Source organism: Somniosus microcephalus, chromosome 3, assembly GCF_052327205.1.
Source record: "Somniosus microcephalus isolate GS21.2 chromosome 3, FLI_Smic_1.0, whole genome shotgun sequence".
Classification (NCBI taxonomy): Eukaryota; Metazoa; Chordata; class Chondrichthyes; order Squaliformes; family Somniosidae; genus Somniosus; species Somniosus microcephalus.
In genome coordinates this window covers 58,413,114-58,440,133 of record NC_140989.1, presented here as the reverse complement: position 1 = coordinate 58,440,133, position 27,020 = coordinate 58,413,114, and the positions used below count along the sequence as shown (strand labels likewise).

At 44.4% G+C, this 27,020-nt stretch overlaps 1 protein-coding gene across 1 annotated transcript in view; it reads right to left on the bottom strand.

Annotated features, from left to right (window-relative positions):
* The window catches only part of thada (THADA armadillo repeat containing), a 502,870-nt gene that overhangs the window by 286,373 nt on the left and 189,477 nt on the right, over window positions 1-27,020 (bottom strand). Inside the window, exons 26-27 of the mRNA XM_085980649.1 lie at window positions 13,004-13,093; window positions 4,315-4,446 (exon numbers count right to left, since the gene is read on the bottom strand). Coding sequence (XP_085836775.1) covers window positions 4,315-4,446; window positions 13,004-13,093 — 222 coding nt within the window. The remainder of the gene's footprint in view (window positions 1-4,314; window positions 4,447-13,003; window positions 13,094-27,020) is intronic.

Below are 27,020 nucleotides of genomic sequence, written 5' to 3'. Positions count from 1 at the left end.
GACCGGAAGCTCGGGGTCACCCTTACAGGCTGAACGGAGGTGTTCCGCAAAGCAGTCACCCAATCTGCGTTTGGTCTCCCCAATGTAGAGGAGACCACATAGTGAGCAGCGAATACAGTATACTAAATTGAAAGAAGTACAAGTAAATCGCTGTTTCACCTGGAAGGGGTGTTTGGGGCCCTGGACAGTGGGAAGGGGGGAGGTATAGGGGCAGGTGTTACATCTCCTGCGCTTGCACGGGAAGGTGCCGGGCGAAGGGGAAGGGGTGCTGGGGGTGATAGAGGAGTGGACTAGGGTGTCTTGGAGGGAGCGGTCCGTACGGAATGCTGAAAGGGGAGGGGAGGGGAAGATGCGTTTGGTGGTGGGATCACTTTGGAGGTAGCGGAAATAGCGGAGGATGATCCGTTGAATGTGGAGGCTGGTCGGGTGAAAGGTGAGGACAAGGGGAACCCCATCGTGGTTCCGGGAGGGAGGGGCAGGGGTGAGGGCAGAAGTGCGGGAGATAGAACGGACACGGTCAAGGGCCGTGTCAACCACGGTCAAGGGCCGTGTCAACCACGGTCAAGGGCCGTGTCAACCACGGTAGAGGGGAATCCTCGGTTGAGGAAAAAGGAAGAGATGTCGGAAGCACTGGTGTGGAAGGTGGCATCGTCGGAGCAGATGCGGCGGAGATGGAGAAACTCGGAGAATGGAATAGAGTCCTTACAGGAGGCGGGGTGGGAGGAAGTGTAGTCCAGGTAGCTGTGGGATTCAGTGGGCTTGTAGTGAATATTGGTGAAAAGGAAGCGGTTGGGGCCAGGAAACTGGAAACTGTTAAAGTGGCAGAGGGCGTCCGAAGAGTTGCGGATGTAGGTGGGAAGAGACTGGACAAGGGGAGAAAAGATAAAGTTCTGTGGGGCAAAAACAGGCTGAAACGATGGGTCTACCAGGGCAGTCCTGTTTGTGGATCTTGGGAAGGAGCAGGTGCGGGCTGTGTGGGGTTGGGGAACTATGAGGTTGGTGGCCGCGGGGGGAAGGTCTCCAGAGGAGATGAGGTCAGTGACAGTCTTGGAAACGGTGGTTTGATGTTCGGTAGTGGGATCATGGTCCAGGTGGAGGTAGGAGGAGGTGTCAGAGAGTCGGAGATAGGTTATTGACCAGCCTCCACATTCAACGGATCATCCTCCGCCATTTCCACTACCTCCAAAGTGATTCCACCACCAAACGCATCTTCCCCTCCCCTCCCCTTTCAGCATTCCGTAGGGACCGCTCCCTCCGAGACACCCTAGTCCGCTCCTCTATCACCCCCAGCACCCCTTCCCCTGGCACCTTCCCATGCAAGCGCAGGAGATGTAACACCTGCCCCTATACCTCCCCCCTTCCCACTGTCCAGGGCCCCAAACACCCCTTCCAGGTGAAACAGCGATTTACTTGTACTTCTTGCAATCTAGTATACTGTATTCGCTGCTCATGATGCGGTCTCCTCTACATTGGGGAGACCAAACGCAGATTGGGTGATTGCTTTGTGGAACACCTCCGTTCAGTCTGTAAGGATGACCCCGAGCTTCCGGTCGCCTGTCATTTTAATTCATAAAAAACCTGCAAGGGGACATAGACAGGCTAAGTAAGTGGGCAGAGATTTGGCAGATGGAATACAATACTGGAAAGTGTGAGGTTATGCACTTTGGCAGGAAAAATCGTAGAGCAAGTTATTATCTTAATGGCAAGAAACTGGAAAGTACTGAAGTACAAAGGGATCTGGGGGTCCTGGTGCACGAAACTCAAAAGGTTAGTATGCAGGTGCAGCAAGTGATTAAGAAGGCCAATGGAATGTTGGCTTTCATTGCTAGGGGGATAGAATATAAAAATAGGGAGGTATTGCTTCAGTTGTACAAGGTATTGGTGAGACCGCACCTGGAATACTGCGTACAGTTTTGGTGTCCATACTTAAGAAGAGACATACTTGCTCTCGAGTCAGTACAAAGAAGGTTCACTCGGTTAATCCCGGGGATGAGGGGATGGACATATGAGGAGATGTTGAGTAGATTGGGACTCTACTCATTGGAGTTCAGAAGAATGAGAGGCGATCTTATTGAAACATTTAAGATTGTGAAGGGGTTGGATCGGGTGGATGCGGGGAGGATGTTCCCGATGATGGGTGAAACTAGAACTAGGGGGCATAGTCTTAGAATAAGGGGCTGCTCTTTCAAAACTGAGATGAGGAGGAACTACTTCACTCAGAGGGTGGTAGGTCCATGGAATATGCTGCCCCAAAAAGCTGTAGAAGCTACATCATTACATAAATTTAAAACAGAAATCAACAGTTTCCTAGAAGTAAAGGGAATTAAGGGTTACGGGGAGCGGGCAGGAATTTGGACATGAGTCTAGGTTCGGATCGGTCATGGCCCTGTGGGTAGCGGAGCGGGCCCAGGGGCCGTGTAGCCTGATCCTGCTCCTATTTCGTGTGTCTAATTCTGTTAGATTCAGGAGATGGTTCTGTGATAGTAGATTGGCGGTTAGGATCAGATCAGCCATGATCTTATTGAATGGCGGAGCAGGCTCGAGGGGCCGATTGGCCTACTCCTGCTCCTATTTCTTATGTTCCATTCCCACTCGGACCTCACCGTCCTTGGCCTCTTGCATTGTTCCACGGAAGCTGAACGTAAACTCGAGGAACAGCACCTCATCTTCCGATTAGGCACTTTGCAGCCTTCCGGACTCAATATCGAGTTCAACAATTTCACATCATAACCTCGGCCCCTATTACATTTTTACTTATATTTTTTATCCACCCTTTGTTTTGGTTTTTCCCTCCCCCCCCCCCCTTTCCTTTTTTTTCTCTCTCCCACATGGCAGCTGTTTCCCATTCTGCCAGTACATTTCACACCTAATCTGAGCCATCTTTTGTCTCCACTAGTCCTATCACCATCTCGTCTCGTTTTGAATACCTCTTAATGTCTCTTCACTTATTTTGTTCTCTCCCAGCCCTGCCTTTCGATCTATTTCATTTCCTTTCCAGTTTTGAAAAAGGGTTAGACCCGAAACGTCGACTCTAATTTCTCTCCACGGATGTTGCCTGGCCTGCTGAGTTTTTCCAGCATTTTCTGTTGTTATTTCGGATTTCCAGCATCTGCAGTATTTTGCTGTCGTAAGTCATGTTTATGATTAGAATTGGTGGTAATCAGACTCGCGATCCCGTGCTTAACTTCAATGTATACATAATTTCTAAAGATATTATTTCATTAATCAAAACAGGAAAAAGCTTTTGAATGCAAACAGTTCAGTGAAGTGTTAATTTAATTATTTATAAAAAAACAGAATTATGCGAACATTTATCTTTCAAATGCTTATAATATACACAAAGTTACACATGATACTTTCTTAAGCTGCAATAGAGGGTGGTATTGACTATTAATACTTTAAACTTTTTTGTCAAAGCATTTCGAAAGTAGTTGATCAGGCTCAAGAAACTTCACATATGTCAACTGGATGGAAAGGATTCAATGTCCTTATGTAAATAATGTTATCAGATTTTCCTCTTAATCAAACATTTAAGGTCTGCGTAGCCTACATACAGGAAACTTTCTGGTATCCTGCACTGACGGGACCGAGCTGGTGCCGTACCATCAAAACTGCCGTAGAAACCAGCGCTAATGTTAAAACATACGGAGCTTTTGAGCTCCGTGTGAATCAACAAACCCTGTTGCTTAGCAACAGCTTCAAAACAGTCGGCCGCAGCTTAAAAGCGTCTCTGTAGCTAAGCAATAGCTTCAGCTGGACCTTGCAGAGCCTGACTGGAAAAAAAAAGCAACGAGAAGTAAAAAAAACTTATAGGAAATGGCTCCTGAATTTTGCCGGTAGATAGAGCTTTCCGGACATTTAACCTCTGGTTAAACGAAAGTTTCCTGTACCACAGTGTATGTCATTGTAGGACTTGATGTCATGCGGTTAGGAAATTTAAAGCATAGTAACAGACCCGCATATGGGCACAAGACAGTCCATTAATGCATAGCTCAGTTGAGTAGTGGTATCTACTGTGTTTTCCAGCAATGTGGTTAAGTACAGTAGCAATTTTTGCATTCGGGACTTAACATTCTGCCAGCTCTATGTTAATTATGGCAATTAACACTATACTATGGATCTATAAACAGCTAATGGTAATATATAAGGGTACATAATTGTTTGTTTGTGTCTTGTAATGAGAAATGAATACAATATATTTAAAAGCATTTATAATTCAGATCATTAAAAAAGGTCTAAAAACACATTTCTCAGTATGTCAATACTAAAAAGCATTCCTGTCATTCAAAACCCTAATTATGAGAGATATCTTACCTTATGATGAAGGGCACAAAGGGTGCCAGGCTGAGAGCTGAGTACGTGCCATCCATGGGGGATGGATATAATCGACCCAGAACAAGCAGCAGTAAGAACAGGCTAGGGTGGAGTTTCAGCACACCAGAATCACTACATATATGGGGATGAGGGAGAAAGAATGAAAATCTTTAATGATTCTGAGTGGAATAAATGAACAGACGATCAATGTTAGACTCACGCCCAAACTAAATATCTTTACGATAAAACATTCTGCTTTCTCTTATGAGCAAGTAGAAGTTTTAGACAATGAACAACCCTATCCCCACCTCCATCTAAAATAAAAATACATTTTGTGCTTAACCATAATTTTATTCGATCAAAACACTGATCTGCTGTTACCAACTGTACAATTGGTATAACTGTACTGTCATGTTTTGAGGTTTTTCACTTTTGATCTAGGAGGCATTTTGGTTAATTCATATTAAGATGTTGATTTTAGGTTAAATTTAACTTACAAGGGATGAAATCCATGGAACACCCAGGTTATGGAAGTGTGAAAATATTCAAATTTTGAGTCTGCTAAATTGTCATCTTCGATAGACATTAACACATCTGCCTGTGTGCGGGTGGCTGTAGAAGGCCTCTTGGCACTATTTAAAGAAGAGCAGGGACGTTCTGGCCAACAGTTATCCTTCAACCAACACCAAAATTTATTATCTGGTATTTCATCTCGTTGCTGTTTGTGGGACCTTGCTGCATGCAAATTAGCTGCTATGTTAGCCTACATAAGAATCATAGAATGTTACAGCACGGAAGGAGGCCATTTCGGCCCATCATGTCCTCACCGGCCAAAAAAGAACTATCCAGCCTAATCCCACTTCCCAGCTCTTGGTCCGTAGCCCTGCAGGTTAGAGCATCCCAAGTGTACATCCAAGTACTTTTTAAATGTGGTTAGGGTTCCGGCCTCTACCACCCTTTCAGGCAGTGAGTTCCAGACCCCCACAACCCTCTGGGTGAAGACATTTCCCCTCAAATCCTCTCTAAACCTTTCCCCAATTACTTTAAATCTGTGCCCCCTGGTTTTTGACCCCTCTGCTAAGGGAAATAGGCCTTTTCTATACACTTTATCTATGCCCCTCATAATTTTATACACCTCAATAAGGTCTCCCCGCAGCCTCCTCTGTTCCAAGGAAAACAGATCCAGTATTTCCAGTCTTTCCTCATAGTTAAGATTCTCTACTCCTGGCAACATCCTTGTAAATGTCCTCTGTACCCTCTCTAGTGCAATCACATCTTTCCTGTAATGTGGTGACCAGAACTGCATGCCGTACTCTAGCTGAGGCCTAACTAGTGTTTTATACAGTTGAAGCATAACCCCCCTGCTCTTGTATTCTATGCCACGGCTAATAAAGGCAAGCATTCCGTATGCCTTCTTAACCACCTTATCTACTTGGCCTGCTACCTTCAGGGATCTGTGGATATGCACTCCAAGGTCCCTTTGTTCCTCTACATTACTCAGTGTCCTACCATTTAATGTGTATTCCCTTTCCTTGTTAGCTCTCCCCAAATGCATTACCTCACACTTCTCCGGATTGAATTCCATTTGCCACTGTTCTGCCCACCTGACCAAGTTATTGATATCTTCCTGCAGTCTACAGCTTCCTTCTTCAGTATCAACCACACAGCCAATTTTAGTATCATCTGCAAACTTCTTAATCATACCCCCTATATTCAAGTCAAGATCGTTGCTATATACCACAAAAAGCAAGGGACCTGCAGAACCTCACTGGAAACAGCCTTCCAGTCACAAAAACACCCATCAACCATTACCCTCTGCTTTCCGTCTCCGAGCCAGTTTTGCATCCAACTTGACACTTTGCCCTGGATCCCATGGGCTTTTAACTTCGTGACCAGTCTGCCATGTGGAACCTTATCAAAAGCCTTGCTAAAGTCCATATACACTACATCAATCGCACTACCCTCATCTACCCTCCTTGTTACCTCCTCAAAAAATTCAATCAAGTTTGTCAGACACGACCTTCCCTTAACAAATCCGTGCTGATTAATCCGTGTCTTTCTAAATGAAGATTTATCCTGTCCTTCAGAATTCTTTCCAATAATTTTCCCACCGAGGTTAGGCTGACTGGCCTGTAATTACTCAGTCTATCCTTTTTTCCCTTTTTAAACAAGGGTACCACATTAGCAGTCCTCCAGTCCTTCAGCACCACACCTGAAGCCAGAGAGGATTGAAAAATGATGGTCAGGGCCTCTGCTATTTCCTCTTTTGCTTCGCTTAACAGCCTGGGATACATTTCATCCAGGCCTGGGAATTTATCCACTTTTAAAGCTGCTAAACCCCTTAATACTTCCTCTCTCACTATGTTTATTTCATCTAATATTTCACACTCCTCCTCCCTGATAGCAGTATCTGCTTCGCCCCTCTCCTTTGTGAAAACAGACGCAAAGTATTCATTAAGAACCCTACCGACGTCTCCTGTCTCCACACACAGATTACCCTCATGATCTCTAATAGGCCCTACCCTTTCTTTAGTTATCCTCTTACTCTTAACATATTTATAAAACATCTTTGGCTTTTCCTTGATTTTACTTGCCAAGAATTTTTCATGCTCTCTCTTTGCTTAACAGTGACTACAATCCAAAAGTAATTTATTATCTGTGAAGTTCTTTCCCATGGCTGTGAAAGGCACTACATAATTGCTAACTTGACTTCTCTGCAGGGTTTCACAAGGTCAACCACAATATCCTCTTCCAATGTCTTTCCTCCATTTTCCAGTTCAGTGGGACTGCCCTCACTTGGTGAAACTCTTACTTATCCAACCATAGCTAGAGCACATCCAATAATTGCTTCCCTTCCCACCTCTGCATCTTTACCTCTGGTCCCCCAAGAGTTTATCCTTAATCATCTCCTCTTTCTCATCTACACGTTTCCCATTGCCAACATCATCGGATGACATGGAGTCAGCTTCCATATGGACGCTGATGACAAGACACTTCCACCTCTCCACTGCATCTATGTTCTCAGACTTCCTGTCCGGCATCCACTTTTAGATGAGCCGTAATATCCTTCGGAGAAGCATTGACAAGATCGAAGCCATTGTCTTCAGCCCCTGCCGCTAACTTCATACACTTGCCACCTATTCCATCAGGTGAAACCAGACTGTGCACTACCTCTGTGTCATATTTGAGCGGGAAACTGAGCTTCCAACCCCACATCCTCTCCATCACAAAGATTGCCTACTTCCATCTCTAACATCGGCTGCCTCAGCCCATCTGCTTCATACATGCCTTTGTTAACTCCAGATTTGACTATACCAAATCTATCCTGGTCAGTCAACCATCCTCCACCCGCCATAATATTCAACTCATCCAAACCCCTGCTATCCATATCCTATCCTATCCCGCACCAAGTACAACTCAAGCCTCACACGTGCTCGCTGATCTACAATGTCTCCTGTTCCCCATCGCCGCTTTAAAATTCTTATCCGCATATTTAAATCCCCAACATATCTCTGTAATCCGCCAGTTCTACAACCACCCCCCTTCCCTCGAACTCTCCATTCCTCCAACTCTGGCCAATTGTGCATCCCTCTCCTTTTGCCCCACCGTTAGCAGCCGTGCCTTTAGCCATCTAAGTCCTACGCTCTGGAATTAGCTGCCTAAACCTCTCTAAAGCCAAGTTCTGACCAATTTTAGGGGCCACCCCTCCTAATATCTCCTCCTTTGGCTCAGCGTTAATTTTTCTCTGATTATGCCTGTGAAGCACCTTGTGATTCTTTCTACATAAAAAGTGTTGTGTATGTACCTTTAAGAGAATAACTGGTCTCAGACTGCAGTACCGGCAGTGACCACCCCTGTATAAAAGGCGCTAGTGAGCCTCTGTGTTTTTAGTTTCACTACTGACTTCCACCAGTAAAGACTTATTTTGTTCCACTCCTGCAGTCCGTGTCTCAATTATTCACAGACGTAATACTGGCGACGAGTAAGAAACGAACTTACCTGCAACTCGGCAGCACCTCAGACGACGCTTTTGAAGGTCGAAGCCAGAAGAAAAAAAAAATAGAATCCACAGAAACTCGAGAAACGGGCGTCGACCGTGAGCAACCACCCTCCAAATCGTCGGATTGAAAACTTGCAGGAGAGACTGTCAAGAGCCAGGCTTGGTTCCCCAGTCTGTGGTTTCCCAGCTAATCGGGCTGGTGGCAGGTAGTGCACTGATCCTTCCTGGGCTGCGGCGGGCTAGAGCTCGATCGGGTGGCTCTGTAACAGGGCCGGGCAGCGAGTCGGGAAGCAAAGAGAGAGAGAGGGTGGAGCACACAGGGCGCGGCCGGTGCTTCGAAGCCGGGCAGCGTTCGGACCTAAGAAGAGGGAGGGAAGTGTCCCAGAGGGTCCGCTCCACGACGGGAAAATAATTTAAAAAAAATATTAAACGCGCAAGAAACCGTGGAAAGCAGCGCTAACAACAGCGGGGAAGAAGGCAAAGCACGGGAGGCGCCATTTTGTTAAATCGGGGAAGAAGGCAAAGCGCGGGAGGCGCCATCTTAGATTTGCAAGATGCCGAAGACTGGCTGTATCACTGCTTTTGATAATACAATAGAGGACTGGAACACGTATGTGGAAAGAGTCGAGGTATATTTCGAGGCAAACGAAATAGCGGAGGAGAAAAAGGCATCGATATTGCTAAACTTAATGGGCGCTAGAACGTACAGCCTATTGCGGGACCTGATTACTCCAACCAAACCGAAGGCAAAGAGTTTTAACGAAATTGTTGCTGTCCTACAGGAACACCTAAACACTGCACTGCTGTTGATAGCAGAAAGATTTAAATTCCACAGGAGAACTCAGCACAAAGATGAGAGCAATGCTGAGTATCTTACGGAACTACGCAAGCTATCAAAGCACTGCCAGTTCGGAGCAGGACTGGCAGATACCCGACGGGACAAATTTGTCTGTGGACTCCTGAGTGAAGGAACACAGAAGAAGTTACTTGCAGAGAAAGAGCTGACGCTAGATAAGGCTTTCAGCGTGGCAGTATCGTATGATGCAGCAGCCAGGGGAGCTGCAGAAATTCAACAAAAACCACAGGAATACGGCACCCACGAAATGACACGGGGATTTGCAAAATGTTATCGCTGCGGCAGAACTAACCATGACCAGAAGGACTGCTGGTCCAAAGACAAAATATGCAGGCAATGCGGGAAGATGGGACACATTGCACGAGTTTGCAGGTCTGGGAAGAAGACCAGCGACAACAAAAAGGCTACTAAGGAACCGTACAAGAAAGTACAAAAGATGACGGACAGTAGTTCCGAAGACCAGATGAGCGATAGTGAATCAGGGAACAGGAGACTAAGCGGTCTCAAACTTCACAATGTAATCGCAAAAGAGGATCACCGAACCATTTGGGTCACCCTCACGATAGCAGGGTCCCAAGTTAAAATGGAATTGGATACAGGATCAGCGCTAACCGTCATGAATCGACGAGACTACGAGCGGCTATTTTCACACATACCCTTGAGAGAGACATCCATCGTCTTGACGACGTATACGGGGCAAAAAGTATACCCCAGAGGAAAAATAAGGGTGCCTGTCGAATACAACGGCAAGAAAATACGGAAATTGTATCTCTACATACTGCCAAATGGTGGACCACCGTTATTGGGACGGGAATGGATCAGGAAGATAAACTTAGATTGGCACTCCATTCATGCAATGACGGTGGATGGTAAAAAAGACGAAGACGTCACTCCTGGACGATTGTCAACAATCTTAGCTAACGCCAAAGAGGTATTTCAACAAGAACTGGGCATGCTTAAAGGCGTAACCGCCTTGATAAAAATAGAAGAGAATGCAGTTCCCAAGTTTTTCAAAGCAAGACCGGTACCATATGCAATTCGCCCAGCCGTCGAGGCAGAGCTGGAGAATCTGGAGAAGGCGGGCGTGTTGTCTAAGGTCGACTGGAGCGAGTGGGCGACACCCATCGTTCCTGTCATGAAGAAAACGTTAAGCAATAAGTCCGGGGAGCCAAGGAATGTCTCCCTGTGACGAATGCAAACATAGGAAAGGAAACACGGAATGACCCGACACTATCACGGGTCTATGATTTAACGGTGAAGGGATGGCCAGCACATGGCGAACCACTGCTGCCAGCATTCTCGCCGAGAAGAGAACAGTTGTCAGTGTGCAGAGGAACCTTGATGTGTGGATCCAAAGTAGTAATTCCACCTAAGTTGACGGATAGAGTGCTCAATGAGCTTCATGAGGGTCATCTGGGTGGGGTAAAAATGAAGAACTTAGCCAGAGCGTTTGTGTGGTGGCCGGGAATCGATAGAGAAATCGAAGAGATGACCAAGAGCTGTGCAGGATGCCAGAAGGTCCAAAACGCCCCACCACAAGCTCCTCTGCATCCATGGGAGTGGCCCTCATCTCCATGGCAAAGGGTGCACATTGATTTTGCTGGTCCCTTCATGGACTCGATGTTTTTAATTGCGGTGGATGCACATTCAAAGTGGCCAGAGGTAATAAAAATGTCCTCAACCACCACGGAAAAAACTATCACAGTTTTACGAACCATATGCGCCAGGAATGGGCTGCCTGAACAGATTTGCTCTGACAATGGACCACAGTTTGTGTCTGAAGAGTTCCGGAGGTTCTTAAAGAACAATGGTGTTAAGCATTACACATCTGCCCCATATCATCCAGCCACTAATGGATTGGCCGAGAGGTTTGTCCAAACATTCAAGAAGGCTATCAAGGCAATGTGTAATGAAGATATACCCCTACAACACAAGGTGGACAACTTCTTGTTTGCCTACTGGAATGCGACACATGCGGTTACCAACCAAACTCCAGCCATGATGTTCTTCAATCGAAGACTACGATGCCGCTTGGATTTGGTTAAGCCAAACGTCCGAAGAGATGTGGAGAACAGGCAGTTTCAGAATATGAATGAAAGGCCAACCAGGAGTTTTAAGATAGGTCAACCAGTTTTGGCCCGGGACTACCGCACTGAGAAATGGCAGCCAGGAACGATTTGTACACGACAAGGACCTCTCATGTATACCGTGGATGTTGGGGAGAGCATTGTAAGACGCCATGTTGACCAGATTCTAGAGTCACTGGAAAACGTCAACTCCACACCACGGTCTGATACACCTGGTAATGAAATCGACGTTCCAATTGCAGCTACCGCAGAACCGGTAATATTGGAAGATGAACCAAACAACAACATTGATCCCGACTCAACATTGCCAGAAGAACCTGATACCCCAAAGAGGCGTTATCCAGACAGAATCAGGAAGCCTCCTCAAAGACTGAACTTATAATTGCTTAAACTTAACCAATGTATCTAGCAACAGTAATTGTGATTGTAATTAGTTATCATTTAGTTGTTAAATGAATGTTATGTACTGTTTATCTAAAAGGGGAGGAATTGTTGTGTATGTACCTTTAAGAGAATAACTGGTCTCAGACTGCAGTACCGGCAGTGACCACCCCTGTATGAAAGGTGCTAGTGAGCCTCTGTGTTTTTAGCTTCACTATTGACTTCCACCAGTAAAGACTTATTTTGTTCCACTCCTGCAGTCCGTGTCTCAATTATTCACGGACGTAATAAAAAGGTGCTATATAAATGCAAGGTATGGCTGTTTTATGAATGAAATGCCTGATTTTACTAGATATTCTTCATGAGCTATAATGTTTTCCAAAGGTTTTTGACCTATATAGGATGATAGCCTGTTGCAGACAGAAGTGGAAGTGCAATCTAGCACATTAGCTTCTGCTATTCTTGCACAAAACACAACAAATTATCTTCACAAAACTACAATCGTTGCTATTCAAGTGCTCTCAAACTCTATTTTCTACCATAATAGGCTCACTGTAGCTTTTAGTTTAATGTGATCCGTGTCTTGGTTCCTTCTTTAAAATGCCGCATCAAGAAAATCCTATCACAGAAAAATACTGAGAACAAACACCCTCAACACATTTCTAACGACCTTGGGGGAGGATGACAATGAGGTAGAGGGAAAGGGAAAGAAAGAAAAAGAGCACTGATAGAGGTGGTTTCAGTCATTAAGTAGAAACTTAAGCCAAAACACAAATGGTATATGTACAAAATGATAGCCATAGAGACAAACAATTATCAGAATGATAACTATAGCTATGAACAGAGACTTGAGATACTGGGACAATTTCCACTGGAACAGAGAAGACTAATATAGATTCTAAAAATTATGAACGGTATTGATGGAGTGAATAGGGAAAGACTATTTCTCTGGTTGGGAAGTCAGTGATGAGAGGGGTCATCAATTTAAAACTGTCCCCAAGAGAGTGAGGAGAGGGTTTAGGAGAAACGTCTTTACACAGAAGGCTGTTGGAAGATGGAATGCTATGCCCAGGAAGTGGTTGAGGCAGAGACCATTGCATCTTTTAAGGAAAAATTAGATAAATACACAGCAGCAGAAAAAGCTACAAGGTTATGGAGAGGGAGCAGGGCAGTGGGAATAGTTTTTCAATGTTCCAGCAAAAAGCCACCACAGGCACAATGGGCCACCTTCTGTTCTCTAAACATCCATGTTCTACGATACGAAAAAAAATGGATTTTGCAACGATAAGCCTATTTTAGGTGCAAAAATAGTTCTAAGCCAGTTTTCCACGAATAGTCAACCTTGAACACACTTTAGTTTCTTACCTGTCCATTGTGTTTGCCACCGTCTCCAGTTGTTTTAGGAGGAAGGGATGAAGTGTAGGAAAACGTGTAAAGAATTCTCTACCTGTCATCCTATATAGAAAAAAAGTGATACAAAATGAATACACTTTGGTACTACATTTTTCAAAGTATTGCAACTTCCATTGGTTGCTATTACAGGCTACCGAATCTCCTGAGGAGTAAAAAGCTTTTAAAGGCTACCATTTTTGATTTCAACAAAATGAAGGCTAAAAATACATTGCAATCATTATGGGGGATTTCTGCCAAGTACTTTTAAAAAATTCAACACATTAAAAAATATGCGTAGCCAACTGCTAGAAACGTTCCATCAAGTGTGGTCTTACCAAGGTTTGATATAAGTTTAGCATAATTTCTCTACTATTCAATTCAATCCCTATTGAAATAAGCTTGGTTTGCTATTTTATGGCCTTGTTAACCTGTGTCGCTACTTTTAGTGATTTGTGTATTTGTACTCTGAGATCCCTTTGCTCCTCTACCCCATTTAGATTCTTATTTTCCAAGTAATATGTGACCTCCTTATTTTTCTTACCAAAATGTAATACCTCACATTTATCTGTGTTGAAATTAATTTGCCAATTACATGCCCATTCTGCAAGTTTATTAATGTCTTCTTGTAATTTGTTGCAGCCCCCCCTCCCATTTAGTGTCATCCACAAATTTAGACATTGTGTTTTTGATTCCAAGTCTAAATCATTAATCTAAATTGTCAACAACAGTGATCCCAGCACTGATTCTTGTGGAACACCACTACCCACCTTCTTCCCCTGTGAATAGTTACTCTTTACCCCATCTCTCTGCTTTCTGCCTTGAAGCCAGCTAGTTATCCATTCTGCTACTTGTCCCCTGACCCTGCATTCTCTGACCTTATTCATTAGTCTATTATGTGGTACCTTATCGAAGGCTGTTTGAAAATCTAGATATATTACAATAATCAATTATCTTTATTCACAATGCTTAAATATGCCAACCTATCATCAATAAAGGTTGATCAACAGCTTCAAAAATAGCAGACAACCCAAGCCTCAATATAAGCCTATGATGACATACAAAAACAAGTAAATACACAATAAGTGCAGCAAGACACAGGTCTGTATTAATCTGTAATTTAAGCTGTAGCTATCCCAAACAATTCTTCACTTGTACTGGAGAGGGGGAAAACATAATTATATGAAAGCCTAAAGGGAGATGCAAGTGTTGAATGGCACATGACTTATTTTCCTGGGGAGGGGTGTCAGCTGATGTCACGTTTCAACTCGCCCCCACAATCCCCCAATAAGTTTTGATGTTTAACACTTGATTTGTTGCATTTTCCAGTATTTTAGATTCTGCAATGAATTGCATTTTTTCATCTAAAACAAAGGGACTTTGTCTCAATTTTATTCAATACTACTCTCTTTGATATTTTGAAGATGATTTGTTTTAATATATTTTTTAACTCTTTTCTATCAGAAGCAGCAGATAATCGAATACGGGGAAGAAAAAGTTTAATTTTTTTTTAAAAGTCTAACAACAAATAGGGTATTCAAACGCAGTCTTATTGATGCTTGTAATATTCTAGTCAGGAGATGCTGCCCCTTTCACCCCCCTGCTAACTGGTGGCACATTTGTTGGGGGATCTGAGTCATGCTGCCCTGAAAGAAATTGAATTTTACAATAAAAATGGTTTTAAATATTGCACAAATAATTGTTTCCTTTTATTTAGATTAAAAATCAAAGTGACATTTTAGTTTTCAATAGATCAACCAGATCCAGCTTCCAAACGCTGCCTCAGTGGTCACTCTTGCCCTTCTAAGGATTAAGGAGTGCTCAAATCATTCTGCCATGAGCTAAAGCTAATGTATGATCAAAGCCTGTAACTAACTCTTCAAATGAAAATCAATGTCTGTAGAAGGCAGTTTTCTCAAATCAAATCAATTTTAATTATTTCCTGGGGGGATGGGGGTGGGAGGGAGGGAAGAGAGAAAAGGGGAGAAATCTTGGATAGACTAGAGAAGCTGGGGTTGTTCCCCTTAGAGCAGAGAAGGTTGAGAGGAGATTTGATAGAGGTGTCCAAATTCATGAGGGGTCTAGACAGAGCAGAGAGAGAGAAACTGTTCCCATTGGTGGAAGGGTCGAGAACCAGAGGACACAGATTCAAGGTGATTGGCAAAAGAACCAAAGGCGACATGAGGAAAAACATTTTTATGCAGCAAGTGGTTAGGATGCACTGCCTGAAAGACTCAATCCTGGCTTTCAAAAGTAAGAAGTCGCACAACACCAGGTTATAGTCCAACAGCTTTATTTGAAATCACAAGCTTTCGGAGCGCTGCTCCTTCGTCAGGTGAAGTGGAGAGATGCATAAAGACACAGCTTATATAGTCAGAGAATAATGTCAGATGTTTACAAGTAATCTTTCTAACTGCCATTTATCACACCTCGGCAGAGAGATAATCACAGCAATCAAAGGTGTGAATGGTGTCCAAACAGGTCAGTCAGGAAAACATTACATCAAAGAACAATGAGGTGGGGTCACAAGGGGTCAAATGTTGCAGATGCTGGGGTCTGTGTGAAAAACAAAAAAAGACAAAAAACATTTTTTTTGCTGGAAATCACAGCAGGTCCGGCCGCATCTGTGTAGAGAGAACAAGCCAACGACGACTCGAGTCTGGATGACCCTACGTCAGGTGGGGTTACGTGTAGCGTGACATGAACCCAAGATCCCGGTTCAGGCCATCCTCATGGTTGCGGAACTTGGCTATCAGTTTCTGCTCGACGATTTTGCGTTGTCGTATGTCTCGAAGGCCGCCTTGGAGTATGCTTACCCGAAGATCAGAGGCTGAATGTCCTTGACTGCTGAAGTGTTCCCCGACTGGGAGGGAACACTCCTGCCTGGCGATTGTTGCGCGGTGTCCGTTCATCCATTGTCTACCTCATACGTTGCAGGAAAGGATGCCCCGGGGCATGGTACATCGGCAAGACCATGCAGACACTGCGACAACGGATGAACGGACACCACGCAACAATCGCCAGGCAGGAGTGTTCCCTCCCAGTCGGGGAACACTTCAGCAGTCAAGGACATTCAGCCTCCGATCTTCGGGTAAGCATTCTCCAAGGCGGCCTTCGAGACACACGACAACGCAAAATCATCGAGCAGAAACTGATAGCCAAGTTCCGCACCCATGAGGACGGCCTGAACCGGGATCTTGGGTAATTGTCACGCTACATGTAACCCCACCTGACGTAGGGTCATCCAGACTCGAGTCGTCGTTGGCTTGTTCTCTCTACACAGATGCAGCCGGACCTGCTGTGATTTCCAGCAAAAAAAATGTTTTTTGTCTGTTTTTTTGTTTTTCACACAGACCCCAGCATCTGCAACATTTGACCCCTTGTGACCCCACCTCATTGTTCTTTGATGTAATGTTTTCCTGACTGACCTGTTTGGACACCATTCACACCTTTGATTGCTGTGATTATCTCTCTGCCGAGGTGTGATAAATAGCAGTTAGGAAGATTACCTGTAAACATCTGACATTATTCTCTGACTATATAAGCTGTGTCTTTATGCATCTCTCCACTTCACCTGACGAAGGAGCAGCGCTCCGAAAGCTTGTGACTTCAAATAAAGCTGTTAGACTATAACCTGTTGTGTGACTTCTTACATTTGTCCACCCCAGTCCAACTCCGGCATCTCCACACCATGGCTTTCAAAAGGGAATTGGATAAGTACCTGAAGGAAGAAAATTTGCAGGGCTTCGGGGGAAGGGCGGGGGGTGAGACTAGCTGAAGTGCCAGCATGGGCTCGACGGGCCGAATGGCCTTCTTCTGTGCTGTAACCATTCTATGATTCTAAGCAATTTGGATTCCATGCTGGAACAATGGCAGATCAGGAAAATCAGATTATCAAAGCTTATTTCTTGAGGCACGATTACAAAAGGAAGTTGATCTTTAAATGGCCATTAATAATATGAAAAGGAGCAAAAGTTGTTGTATGGTCTATGACAGAACTAGGTATTTGTCCTCTGTAAGTTACTGAAAGAACTGAACTTCGTAGATGAAGGGATGGAAATTCTTCTTATCAATACAGTGGAACATAAACAACTTTGTGCCAGCCTTTCTAGCCTCCATGTGATATTTTCCAATAAGCCACAATAAAGTGGTAATGGTTCTTTGTTTGATCCATTCGTTGATTACCTAGATACTAGGCAGATAAAGACACTATTAATTTATTCTATTTTTTTGAACATACAGATGCACTGGTCCTAGAATTTCCATGTGAATATACAGAAAGGGCAAGGAAAATCATCAGACCCATCACGCCCATCCCATCCAGACACAATGGTCCCGATATTAACTACGAGGCGCATTGGGAGCAGGGGTGTCCAATATCACGTGCGAAACCGGGAAGTAAATTCAGCACATCTGTCTGTGGCATTTTAACGCAGGCACCTCATTATAATTCTACTTCCCGGTTTGGTGTCAATTGCGCGGCTGCAGATGTGGTGAGGACCTGCATGACACAATTTTAACTCCAGTATTTAAAGGGTCAATCCAAAGAGGGAATTTGGAGTATAAAGCAGAGAGGAAGAACTTTCAGAATAGATTCAGGACGGTCAACGGCTGTGTCTCGCTTTAATGACGCCTCCCTTGATATACTACTGGGGGCAGTGAGGAGTCGCAGAGTGATACTTTTTTCCAGCAACGAGAGGAAGAAACCTGCTGCTGCTACAAAGGTGGCGTGGCTGGAGGTAGTCGAGGAGGTCAGCAGTAGGAGCATTGTGCCACACGCCTAGCTTCATTGCAGGAAGTGCTTTAATGACCTAACCAGGTCAGGAAAGATGAGTGCAGTGGCACATTCACCTACCTGCAGCTGTGCGCATCACCCACCCCCCTCACTCTGCCTTGTCAAGCCTACTCCATCACATCACTCTTCAAAACCCTCTTGCTTTGCAAGCGCACCCATCCTTCTCTTTCTATGCACTTCCTCACATCTCCATCTATCTGTCCACCACTGCCACTCACCCTCATCCTTATGCAATTTGATGCCTCTCCCCGATCGTCACCTTCACCAAATGCACTGCACCCATCGGGTGAACACATGCTATTGCAGTCACTCACAGGTCTGCTCTTTCTCCCGTTGCAGAAGAGGGAGTAAAACACAAGGGAGGGGAAGAGAACTGGAGGTCGGCCTCCACAGATCTCACAACTGACAACTAGCGAAGTGGAAGCGCTGGAGATCAGTGACGTCTCGGCGTCCCAGACCATTGGAGGTGGGGAGATGCTGACCTCCCAGCTATCTGGTGACAGGATCAAATATAATCCACACAGAAGTCAGACTACACTCAGTCATGCTGACTTGATTTCAGCAGCAAGTGAAATATGATCATCTTCATAATGATCAGTTGCACAATTGTTAAGTTGCCAGTACTAATTCATATCTTTTATCTCCAACAGGGCCTTCATGCATACGGCAGCACTCAATGGACCTTGCGGATGACAAATCTTCAGAGAAGCCTATTCCTTCTGAGGGTGCATCATCACAGGATTCATGCTTACCATCCAGTAGCTCAGATAGTGGGCATTGGATGTGGTTCTTACATCCGTCCTGCGGTGGTATCTAACTGAATCTTACATTAATACGAGCATTCCTGACAGCAATGTGAACGGGTGGTGCTGTATTGGCGTCTTCATTTTCCTCCTCCTTGGATGTGTGTCAACCAAGGCTCAGTTGCTAGCACCCTCGCCTCTGAGTCAGAAGGTTGTGGGTTCAAGTCCCACTCCAGAGACTTGAGCACAAAAATCTAGGCTGACACTCCAGTGCAGTACTGAGGGAGTGCTGCACTGTCAGAGGTGCCGTCTTTCAGATGAGAGATTAAACCGAGGCTCTGTTTGCTTTCTAAGGTGAATTGAAAAGATCATATGGCACTATTTTGAAGAAGAGCAGGGGAGTTATCCCTGGTGTCCTAGCCAATACTAATCCCTCAATCAACATCACTAAAACAATTATCTGGTCATTATCACATTGCTGTTTGTGGGAGCTTGCTGTGCGCAAATTGGCTGCCACGTTTTCTACATTACAACAGTGACTACACTTCAAAAAGTACTTCATTGGCTGTAAAGCACTTTAGGACATCCGGTGGTCGTAAAAGGCGCTATATAAATGCAAGTCTTTCTTTCTCTTTTTTCAATCGGCAAACGATATGTGCTCTGCGTCTTGTTCCTCCTCCAGCTCCAATCCTCGCTGCTGCACAGTGTTGTGTGGAGCAGAGCACACCACCGTCATTCCGGAAACCCTCACTGGCGATTAAAGGGTAAGACGATACATGATCAGTGGTGTACATTTAAGGAGTTATTTTACAACTTCCAAAAAAAGTATATTCCACTGAGAAAAAAAGGGTGTAAAAGAAAAGACAGCCATCCGTGGCTAAGTAAAGAAATTAAGGATAGTATTCGACTAAAAACAAGGACATATAAGGTAGCCAAATCTAGTGGGAGGATTGGGAAAACTTTAAAAGACAGCAAAAAATAACAAAAAGATTGATTAAGAAAGGGAAGATAGATTATGAAAGTAAATTAGCAAAAAATATAAAAACAGATAGTAAGAGTTTTTATATATATAGTTATATAAAAAGAAAAAGGGTGGCTAAAGTAAATGTTGGTCCCTTAGAGGATGAGACCGGGAAAATAATGGTGGGAAATATGGAGATGGCAAAAACACTGAATGAATATTTTGTATCAGTCTTTACAGTAGAGGACACCAAGAATATCCCAACACTGGACAAGCAGGGGGCTATGGGGGGGGGGAGGAGATAAACACGATCAAAATCACTAAGGAAGTGGTACTCGGTAAAATAATGGGACTCAAGGCGGATAAATCACCTGGACCTGATGGCTTACATCCGAGGGTCTTGAGGGAAGTGGCGGTAGGGATTGTGGATGCATTGGTAATAATCTTCCAAAACTCCCTGGACTCAGCAAAGGTCCCGGCAGACTGGAAAACTGCTAATGTAACACCCTTATTTAAAAAGGGCAGTAGACAGAAGGCTGGAAACTATAGACCGGTTAGCCTAACATCTGTGGTAGGTAAAATTTTGGAGTCCATTATTAAGGAGACAGTAACAGGACATTTGGATAATCATAATTTAATAAGACAAAGTCAGCATGGTTTTATGAAGGGGAAGTCATGTTTGACAAATTTGCTGGAGTTCTTTGAGGAAGTAACATATAGGGTGGATAAAGGTGAACCAGTGGACGTAGTGTATTTAGACTTCCAAAAGGCATTTGACAAGGTGCCACACAAAAGGTTATTGCTTAAGATAAAAAATCACGGGATTGGGGGTAATATTCTGGCATGGATAGAGGATTGGCTATCTAACAGAAGGCAGAGAGTTGGGATAAACGGTTCATTCTCAGACTGGCAATCAGTAACCAGTGGTGTTCCGCAGGGGTCAGTGCTGGGTCCCCAACTCTTTACAATCTATATTAACGATTTGGAGGAGGGGACCGAGTGTAACATATCAAAGTTTGCAGATGATACTAAGATGGGAGGGAAAGTAGTGAGTGAGGAGGACATAAAAAACCTGCAAGGGGACATAGACAGGCTAAGTAAGTGGGCAGAGATTTGGCAGATGGAATACAATACTGGAAAGTGTGAGGTTATGCACTTTGGCAGGAAAAATCGTAGAGCAAGTTATTATCTTAATGGCAAGAAACTGGAAAGTACTGAAGTACAAAGGGATCTGGGGGTCCTGGTGCACGAAACTCAAAAGGTTAGTATGCAGGTGCAGCAAGTGATTAAGAAGGCCAATGGAATGTTGGCTTTCATTGCTAGGGGGATAGAATATAAAAATAGGGAGGTATTGCTTCAGTTGTACAAGGTATTGGTGAGACTGCACCTGGAATACTGCATACAGTTTTGGTGTCCATACTTAAGAAAAGACATACTTGCTCTCGAGTCAGTACAAAGAAGGTTCACTCGGTTAATCCCGGGGATGAGGGGATGGACACATGAGGAGAGGTTGAGTAGATTGGGACTCTACTCATTGGAGTTCAGAAGAATGAGAGGCGATCTTATTGAAACATATAAGATTGTGAAGGGGTTGGATCGGGTGGATGCAGGGAGGATGTTCCAGATGATGGGTGAAACTAGAACTAGGGGGCATAGTCTTAGAATAAGGGGCTGCTCTTTCAAAACTGAGATGAGGAGGAACTACTTCACTCAGAGGGTGGTAGGTCCATGGAATATGCTGCCCCAAAAAGCTGTAGAAGCTACATCATTACATAAATTTAAAACAGAAATAGACAGTTTCCTAGAAGAAAAGGGAATTAAGGGTTACGGGGAACGGGCAGGAATTTGGACATGAGTCTAGGTTCGGATCGGTCATGGCCCTGTGGGTAGCGGAGCGGGCCCAGGGGCCGTGTAGCCTGATCCTGCTCCTGTTTCGTGTGTCTAATTCTGTTAGATTCAGGAGATAGTCCTGTCATAGTGGATTGGCGGTTAGGATCAGATCAGCCATGATTTTATTGAATGGCGGAGCAGGCTCGAGGGGCCAATTGGCCTACTCCTGCTCCTATTTCTTATGTACTGAAGGGCGCCTATGTCCAGGCACCTGAAGTGCATCTCGAGCATGCCGATTCGCTTGCTCAATGACACATTGGGTGGTCGTATGGCTTTCATTGTACCACTCATGGGCTTCATTGGTTGGGTGTCTCACGAGTGTCATCAGCCAACTTTGAAGGGGGTATTCCTTGTCTCCTAGCAGGCACCCCTTAAGTCTGCTTTCAGGTCCAAAGACGTCAAGGAGCTTGAACGGCCCGGGAATCTGGCACACACCTGCATAAATCAGTTTTTGTGTTTGCATACAAGCTGCACATTGATGGAGTGGAAGCCCTTGCAGTTCATGAGTGCTCCTGGTTGATCTGGGGGGCGCATGGATTGCTACGTGTGTACAGTCAATGACTTGCGGTAAGCCAGCCAGATACGCATTCCCGAGTGCCCGTTGATTCTGACTGGCGTCATCACAGGTGAAGTTCACATAATTACTGGCCCTGGCAAACAACCCATCAGTCAGCTGCCTTATGCATTTGTGCGACACGACTGGGAGATCCTGGATATGTCTCCGCCAGAGCCCTGGAAGGATCCGGAAGCAAAAAAAAAGAGAGGGCGGTGGTGACTTTGACAGCAACTGGTAACGAGTGACCACCAGGTCCAGCAGAGAGCAGGTCTTCCTTTGGAGGCTGCAGATGTCTGACCCCACCCGAAGCGACAACCTGGGCATCCGGAATCACTGCTCTTCCGACAGACCAAGGAAGCTCTGCCTGTACACCTTGTATCGGGGGTAGTGCCTCCTGTGAGCTGCACCCCTCTGCTGTCCAGCTGCAGGTCTGTCAACAGCAGCCTGTTGCTGCTGCTGATGGTCATATTGCTTCTCGTCCAAGGTCCAATCGGAGCCAGCCAAAGCGCCACCAATCCAGATCTGATTCTAAAGACCTCTGAAGTATAGAAAGTAAACTCTCAGCAAAAGTACTGCGAGTAAACCCTTTCCCACTGGTAGATAAGAAAGCAGCTGTAATCACTGAGTATTTATTGAAGTATTTGCCTGACTTTTAATGAGCCCCATGAATTGCTATTGTGTTCTCACCTTGGTTTCAATGGTGAGTTTCAGGAAACCCGTAGATGCGCAATTAAGTTTTAAACTGGGTTGAAATATAGCTGCAATTGAGCGATTACCATATTTAAATCACTAACCTGCCTCTCCCGAGGAGGTTACACGCAACCAGCCCAACGCGCCAGAGTTAAAGGCAGAAGTCTGCGCGTTGGAGCTGGCTTTCTGACATGCTTACATCGTCGGCCACTTTAACCCTCCCACCCGCACCTAAACCCACGTGCTGCTCCACATTAAAATTCCCCCCAATGTAACCACTTACACTATTGACTCATTTCCTAGCCTCACAAGCTCCTGGAAGAGCCAAAAAAACAACGGAAAAAACTGCAGTCCATTCAGGGAAAGCTCTGGAAAATTCCTATCCAATTCCATAAGGCAATTAAGTAAGGCTTCAGGAGACTGCCATAGCCAATACTAATAATCGCAGCTAACTAGCAAATTACCCTCTATAGCCAGAAACACCCTCTTCACTCAAGTTTCCTTTTCAAGGACTGCAGTGAATCCATACTCACCACATCTTTAGGTTGCCTGTTCCAGAAGGCATCTGTAAATGGAAATACTTGCTCTCATCTAACTTAACATTTACATATGGATTTTATATGGATTTTTTTATTCATTCACAGGAAGTGGGCGTCGCTGGCAAGGCCAGCATTTATTGCTCATTCCTAATTGCCCTCGAGAAGGTGGTGATGAGGCGGCTTCTTGAACCGCTACTTCAATACTCTAGTCCCGTCATCCATATTCATCTGAAATAACATGGCCAAAGAACTGACTCCAATTCCTTCAAAAACCTCAATTACCTCGATGCCTATACTTCTCTAAAGTAAACAAGTCCAACTCATAACGTCACAGTACTTAGGCTAAGCATCATTATATCTGCCCAACTCTGTGCCTTCACCAGAGCCTTAATATTCTACTGCAGCAGGAGTATCTTCAAAAACAACATTTTTCAAGATATTCCATTAAAAAAAAATGAAAATGTGCGAGTTAATCTAGACTAGGACTCAATATGCTGTTTTTTGCATAAGAATCCACCAGCAAAAATCTAGTTCCACTTTAAAATTGATCTAAAGATGCTGAATTACTAATGTCAAAGCTTGTATTGTGCCATTCTGTGCTGCATCCATTTTGTTATCTCCTGTATTTACTTTGTTGTTACCTTTGGACAAGAAACCATTGTGAGTGGGTGTAACTAGGGCATTCTATATCAATACCCTTGAGTACAAAACTAAATCATAGCAAGATGGTTCATTAGGGTGATAAACTAAAAACGGAATTTTGAGATCATGACATTGGATTCCAAGCCAGGAACCCTATTTCTGCCAAGCAAAATCGGAAACAAATACATACAGGAAACTTTGTGTTATCCGGAGGCTAACTGTCCGGAATGCTCGAGCCACCGGCAAAAATCAGGTGCCGTTTTTGTTAGGTTTTTTTTTCTCGTTGCTTTTTTTTTCTCGTTGCTTTTTTCCTCAACAGTCAAGCTCTGCAAGGTCTGCTGAAGCTGTTGCTAAGCTACAGAGACACTTGGACTGTTTAGAAGCTGTTGCTAAGCAACAGGGTTTGTTGACAGATACGGAGCTCAGAAGGTTCCGTATCTTTCAACATTAGCGCTGGAGTGTCCGGCAGTTTTGAGGGAACGGCAACAGCTCGGTCCCGTCGGTGCCGGATAGCACAAAGTTTCCTGTATTTCACAAATTAACCAATTTCAAAATGCACAATTTAGCAATAAATTTTGTGGTGGAAGTTATGTTACAATCATTCAGCACTGGTTAGACCCCATTTAGATTACTACGTTCAATTTTGGGCACCGCACCTTGACAGGTTATATTGGACTTGGAGGGGGTGCAGCGAAGATTCACCAGAATTATACAGGGGCTAAAAGGGTTAAATTATGAGGGTGGGTTGCATAGACTAGGCTTGTATTCCTTTGAGTATAGAAGATTAAGGGATGATCAACTTGAGGTGTTTAAAGGAGTTGATAGGGTAGATAGAGGGAAATTATTTCCTCAGTTGGGGGAAGTCCAGAATAAAAGGGCATAGCCTTAAAATTAGAGCTAGGCCCTTCAGGGGTGAAGTCAGGAAGCACTTCTTCAAAAAATAAGGTAGTGGAAATCTGGAACACTCTCCTCCAAAAAGCTGGTGGTGAGGCTAGCTCAACTGAAAATTTCCAAACCGAGATTGATAGATTTTTGTTAGGCAAGGGCATTAAGGGTCAAGGAACCAAAGCACTTAAATGAAGTTGAGATACAGCTCAGCCATGATCTAACTGAATGGCGCAATAGGCTCGAAGGGCTGAACAGGAATACTCCTGTTCCTGTGTTCCTTTCCAACTGACACAGTACCCAAACATTACTATATACAGATACAGGAGAATAGGTGTCCAGGAAGTGTTACAAGATGGTAATACAATTGATGTGATTTGTTGGGGGAAAAAAAATCAGAATTCTTAGGTAGCGATAGCCCCTAGAACACATTCTGGTCATTTTTCCCATAATCTTTTCATTAGCTTCTTCACTGAATATTCACAATCATATTTGGCGATTTGAGTTTGCATCTTACATAACTGGCACAGATTTTTCAGTTACTATCACAATTATAATCAAGTTTTGCTGTGTGGTTTCATATTGAGTAACAAGAGTACAGAAAGATCGACTGATCTCATTTTTCTTGCCATGTGACAGGACAGGGGAATTTTTTTCTGAAAATAAATGCATTCTGTATTCAGAGTATTATCCTGCACATACGCTAATATTTTTCCCCCCATGAATGTGAATTGTTCGAGCAAACAATGAAGACTCTGAGCAATTTTCAACTTTGGCAGGGCCAGAGAACTGGCCGTAACAGATCGGCCGCCCATTGTACACCCCTCCAGCCATTTTCCTTTCCGTTTCTCAGTCTTTTCCTTTTTATTGTAAATCCCTTCAGTGTTGAGTGTCCTTTGTAGCTTCCAGAATACACACGTGTCCTATTATTCAACGACAAGATTAACTTTCAGTGCATTTCAAATGCTGATTATGAAGCAGAACTAAATGGTGACTCTCAAAATATTTCACAAAACAAAGATTTCCAACTGAATGGTGCATGTACAACATAGTTAAATTGTAGATTTGTTCCCATAAAAATTAACTTGCAAAATATTAGAATAGAGATGACAATGAAAGAATAAAAGAAAGCAAAGGCCGCGATTTTATTAATGGAGGCAGGTTGAGTGCAGGTTTGATGATCAGCAGGTTCCAGTCCCGCCGCCGCTTTCAGCCGCCCAGAAATGAAGATTTTGCCTTAAGTGGCCTGATTAATGTCTCCGTGCGTACTACCCGGCCCAATTAGTGGGTTCGGGTCTGCTGCTCACCTCTGCTGACGTCTGTCAGCCAACTGTATTTAAGGGGCCCATGCAGCATTGTTTCATATCCATCCTTTCCTGCTGCTTCTCGTTGTTCAAATTGTGCCCATGACTGCTTCAAGAGCTAAGGCCTCTCCTCAATTTGATGATGACTCCCTGCATGCTCTTGTGAAGGGAATGAGAGGGCGCCAAGAGGTACTGTTCCCCTCATTCGGATGGAGGAAGCCTCCTCAGCAAAGCAGCCTAGCTGTAAATTGCTGAGGAGGTGAGCTCCAGAGCTTTGTGTGGTCACTCCTGAGTGCAGTGCAGAAAAAGGTTCAATGACCTGCTACACTCAGCAAGTGAGTCTAACATCACACTTACTTTCAATCTGCTCCCCATCTCCTCTCATCACCAGCACTCTGTATTGTCAACCTACTCCTGCACATCCCACTTTACCCTTACATCCCTTGCACCCTTCACCATCACTCTCTCTCTCTCTCTACGTACACAATCACTTCACTATTCGACTATGCTGCCCTCACACTCGCTATCACTGTGATGCAATGCCAACAACTAACAACGCATAGGGAGGGCCCTTGGTATTGGCACCTCACTCCATCTTTGTCTCCCTCTAAGCATCTATGCTATGGATTCTCTACACTCACTCCAACATTCTCACTCCAACTCCACTTGTGTCCCTCAGTGCAGGAAAAGAGAGCCCACAATAAGAGGGAGAGGGGCAGGACAGGAGGAGGGCCATCTTCCATTGGCCAGTTGACCACCGCTGAGGAGGCTGCTCTGGACATCGTAGGAGCTGCTGAGGATCTGGAAGTGGGGGATGATCAGATGGATGAAGTAGAGCAAGCTGGTGACACAATGTAAATGAGAGGGCTACAAATCTATTCTATGAGTGACTGATATGGCATCTGATGTTCATACAGATCGAGTTATGATCATCTGCACAATTTGATGTGCCTGCTATGTTAATATCACATGTCTAACTCATGCCTTT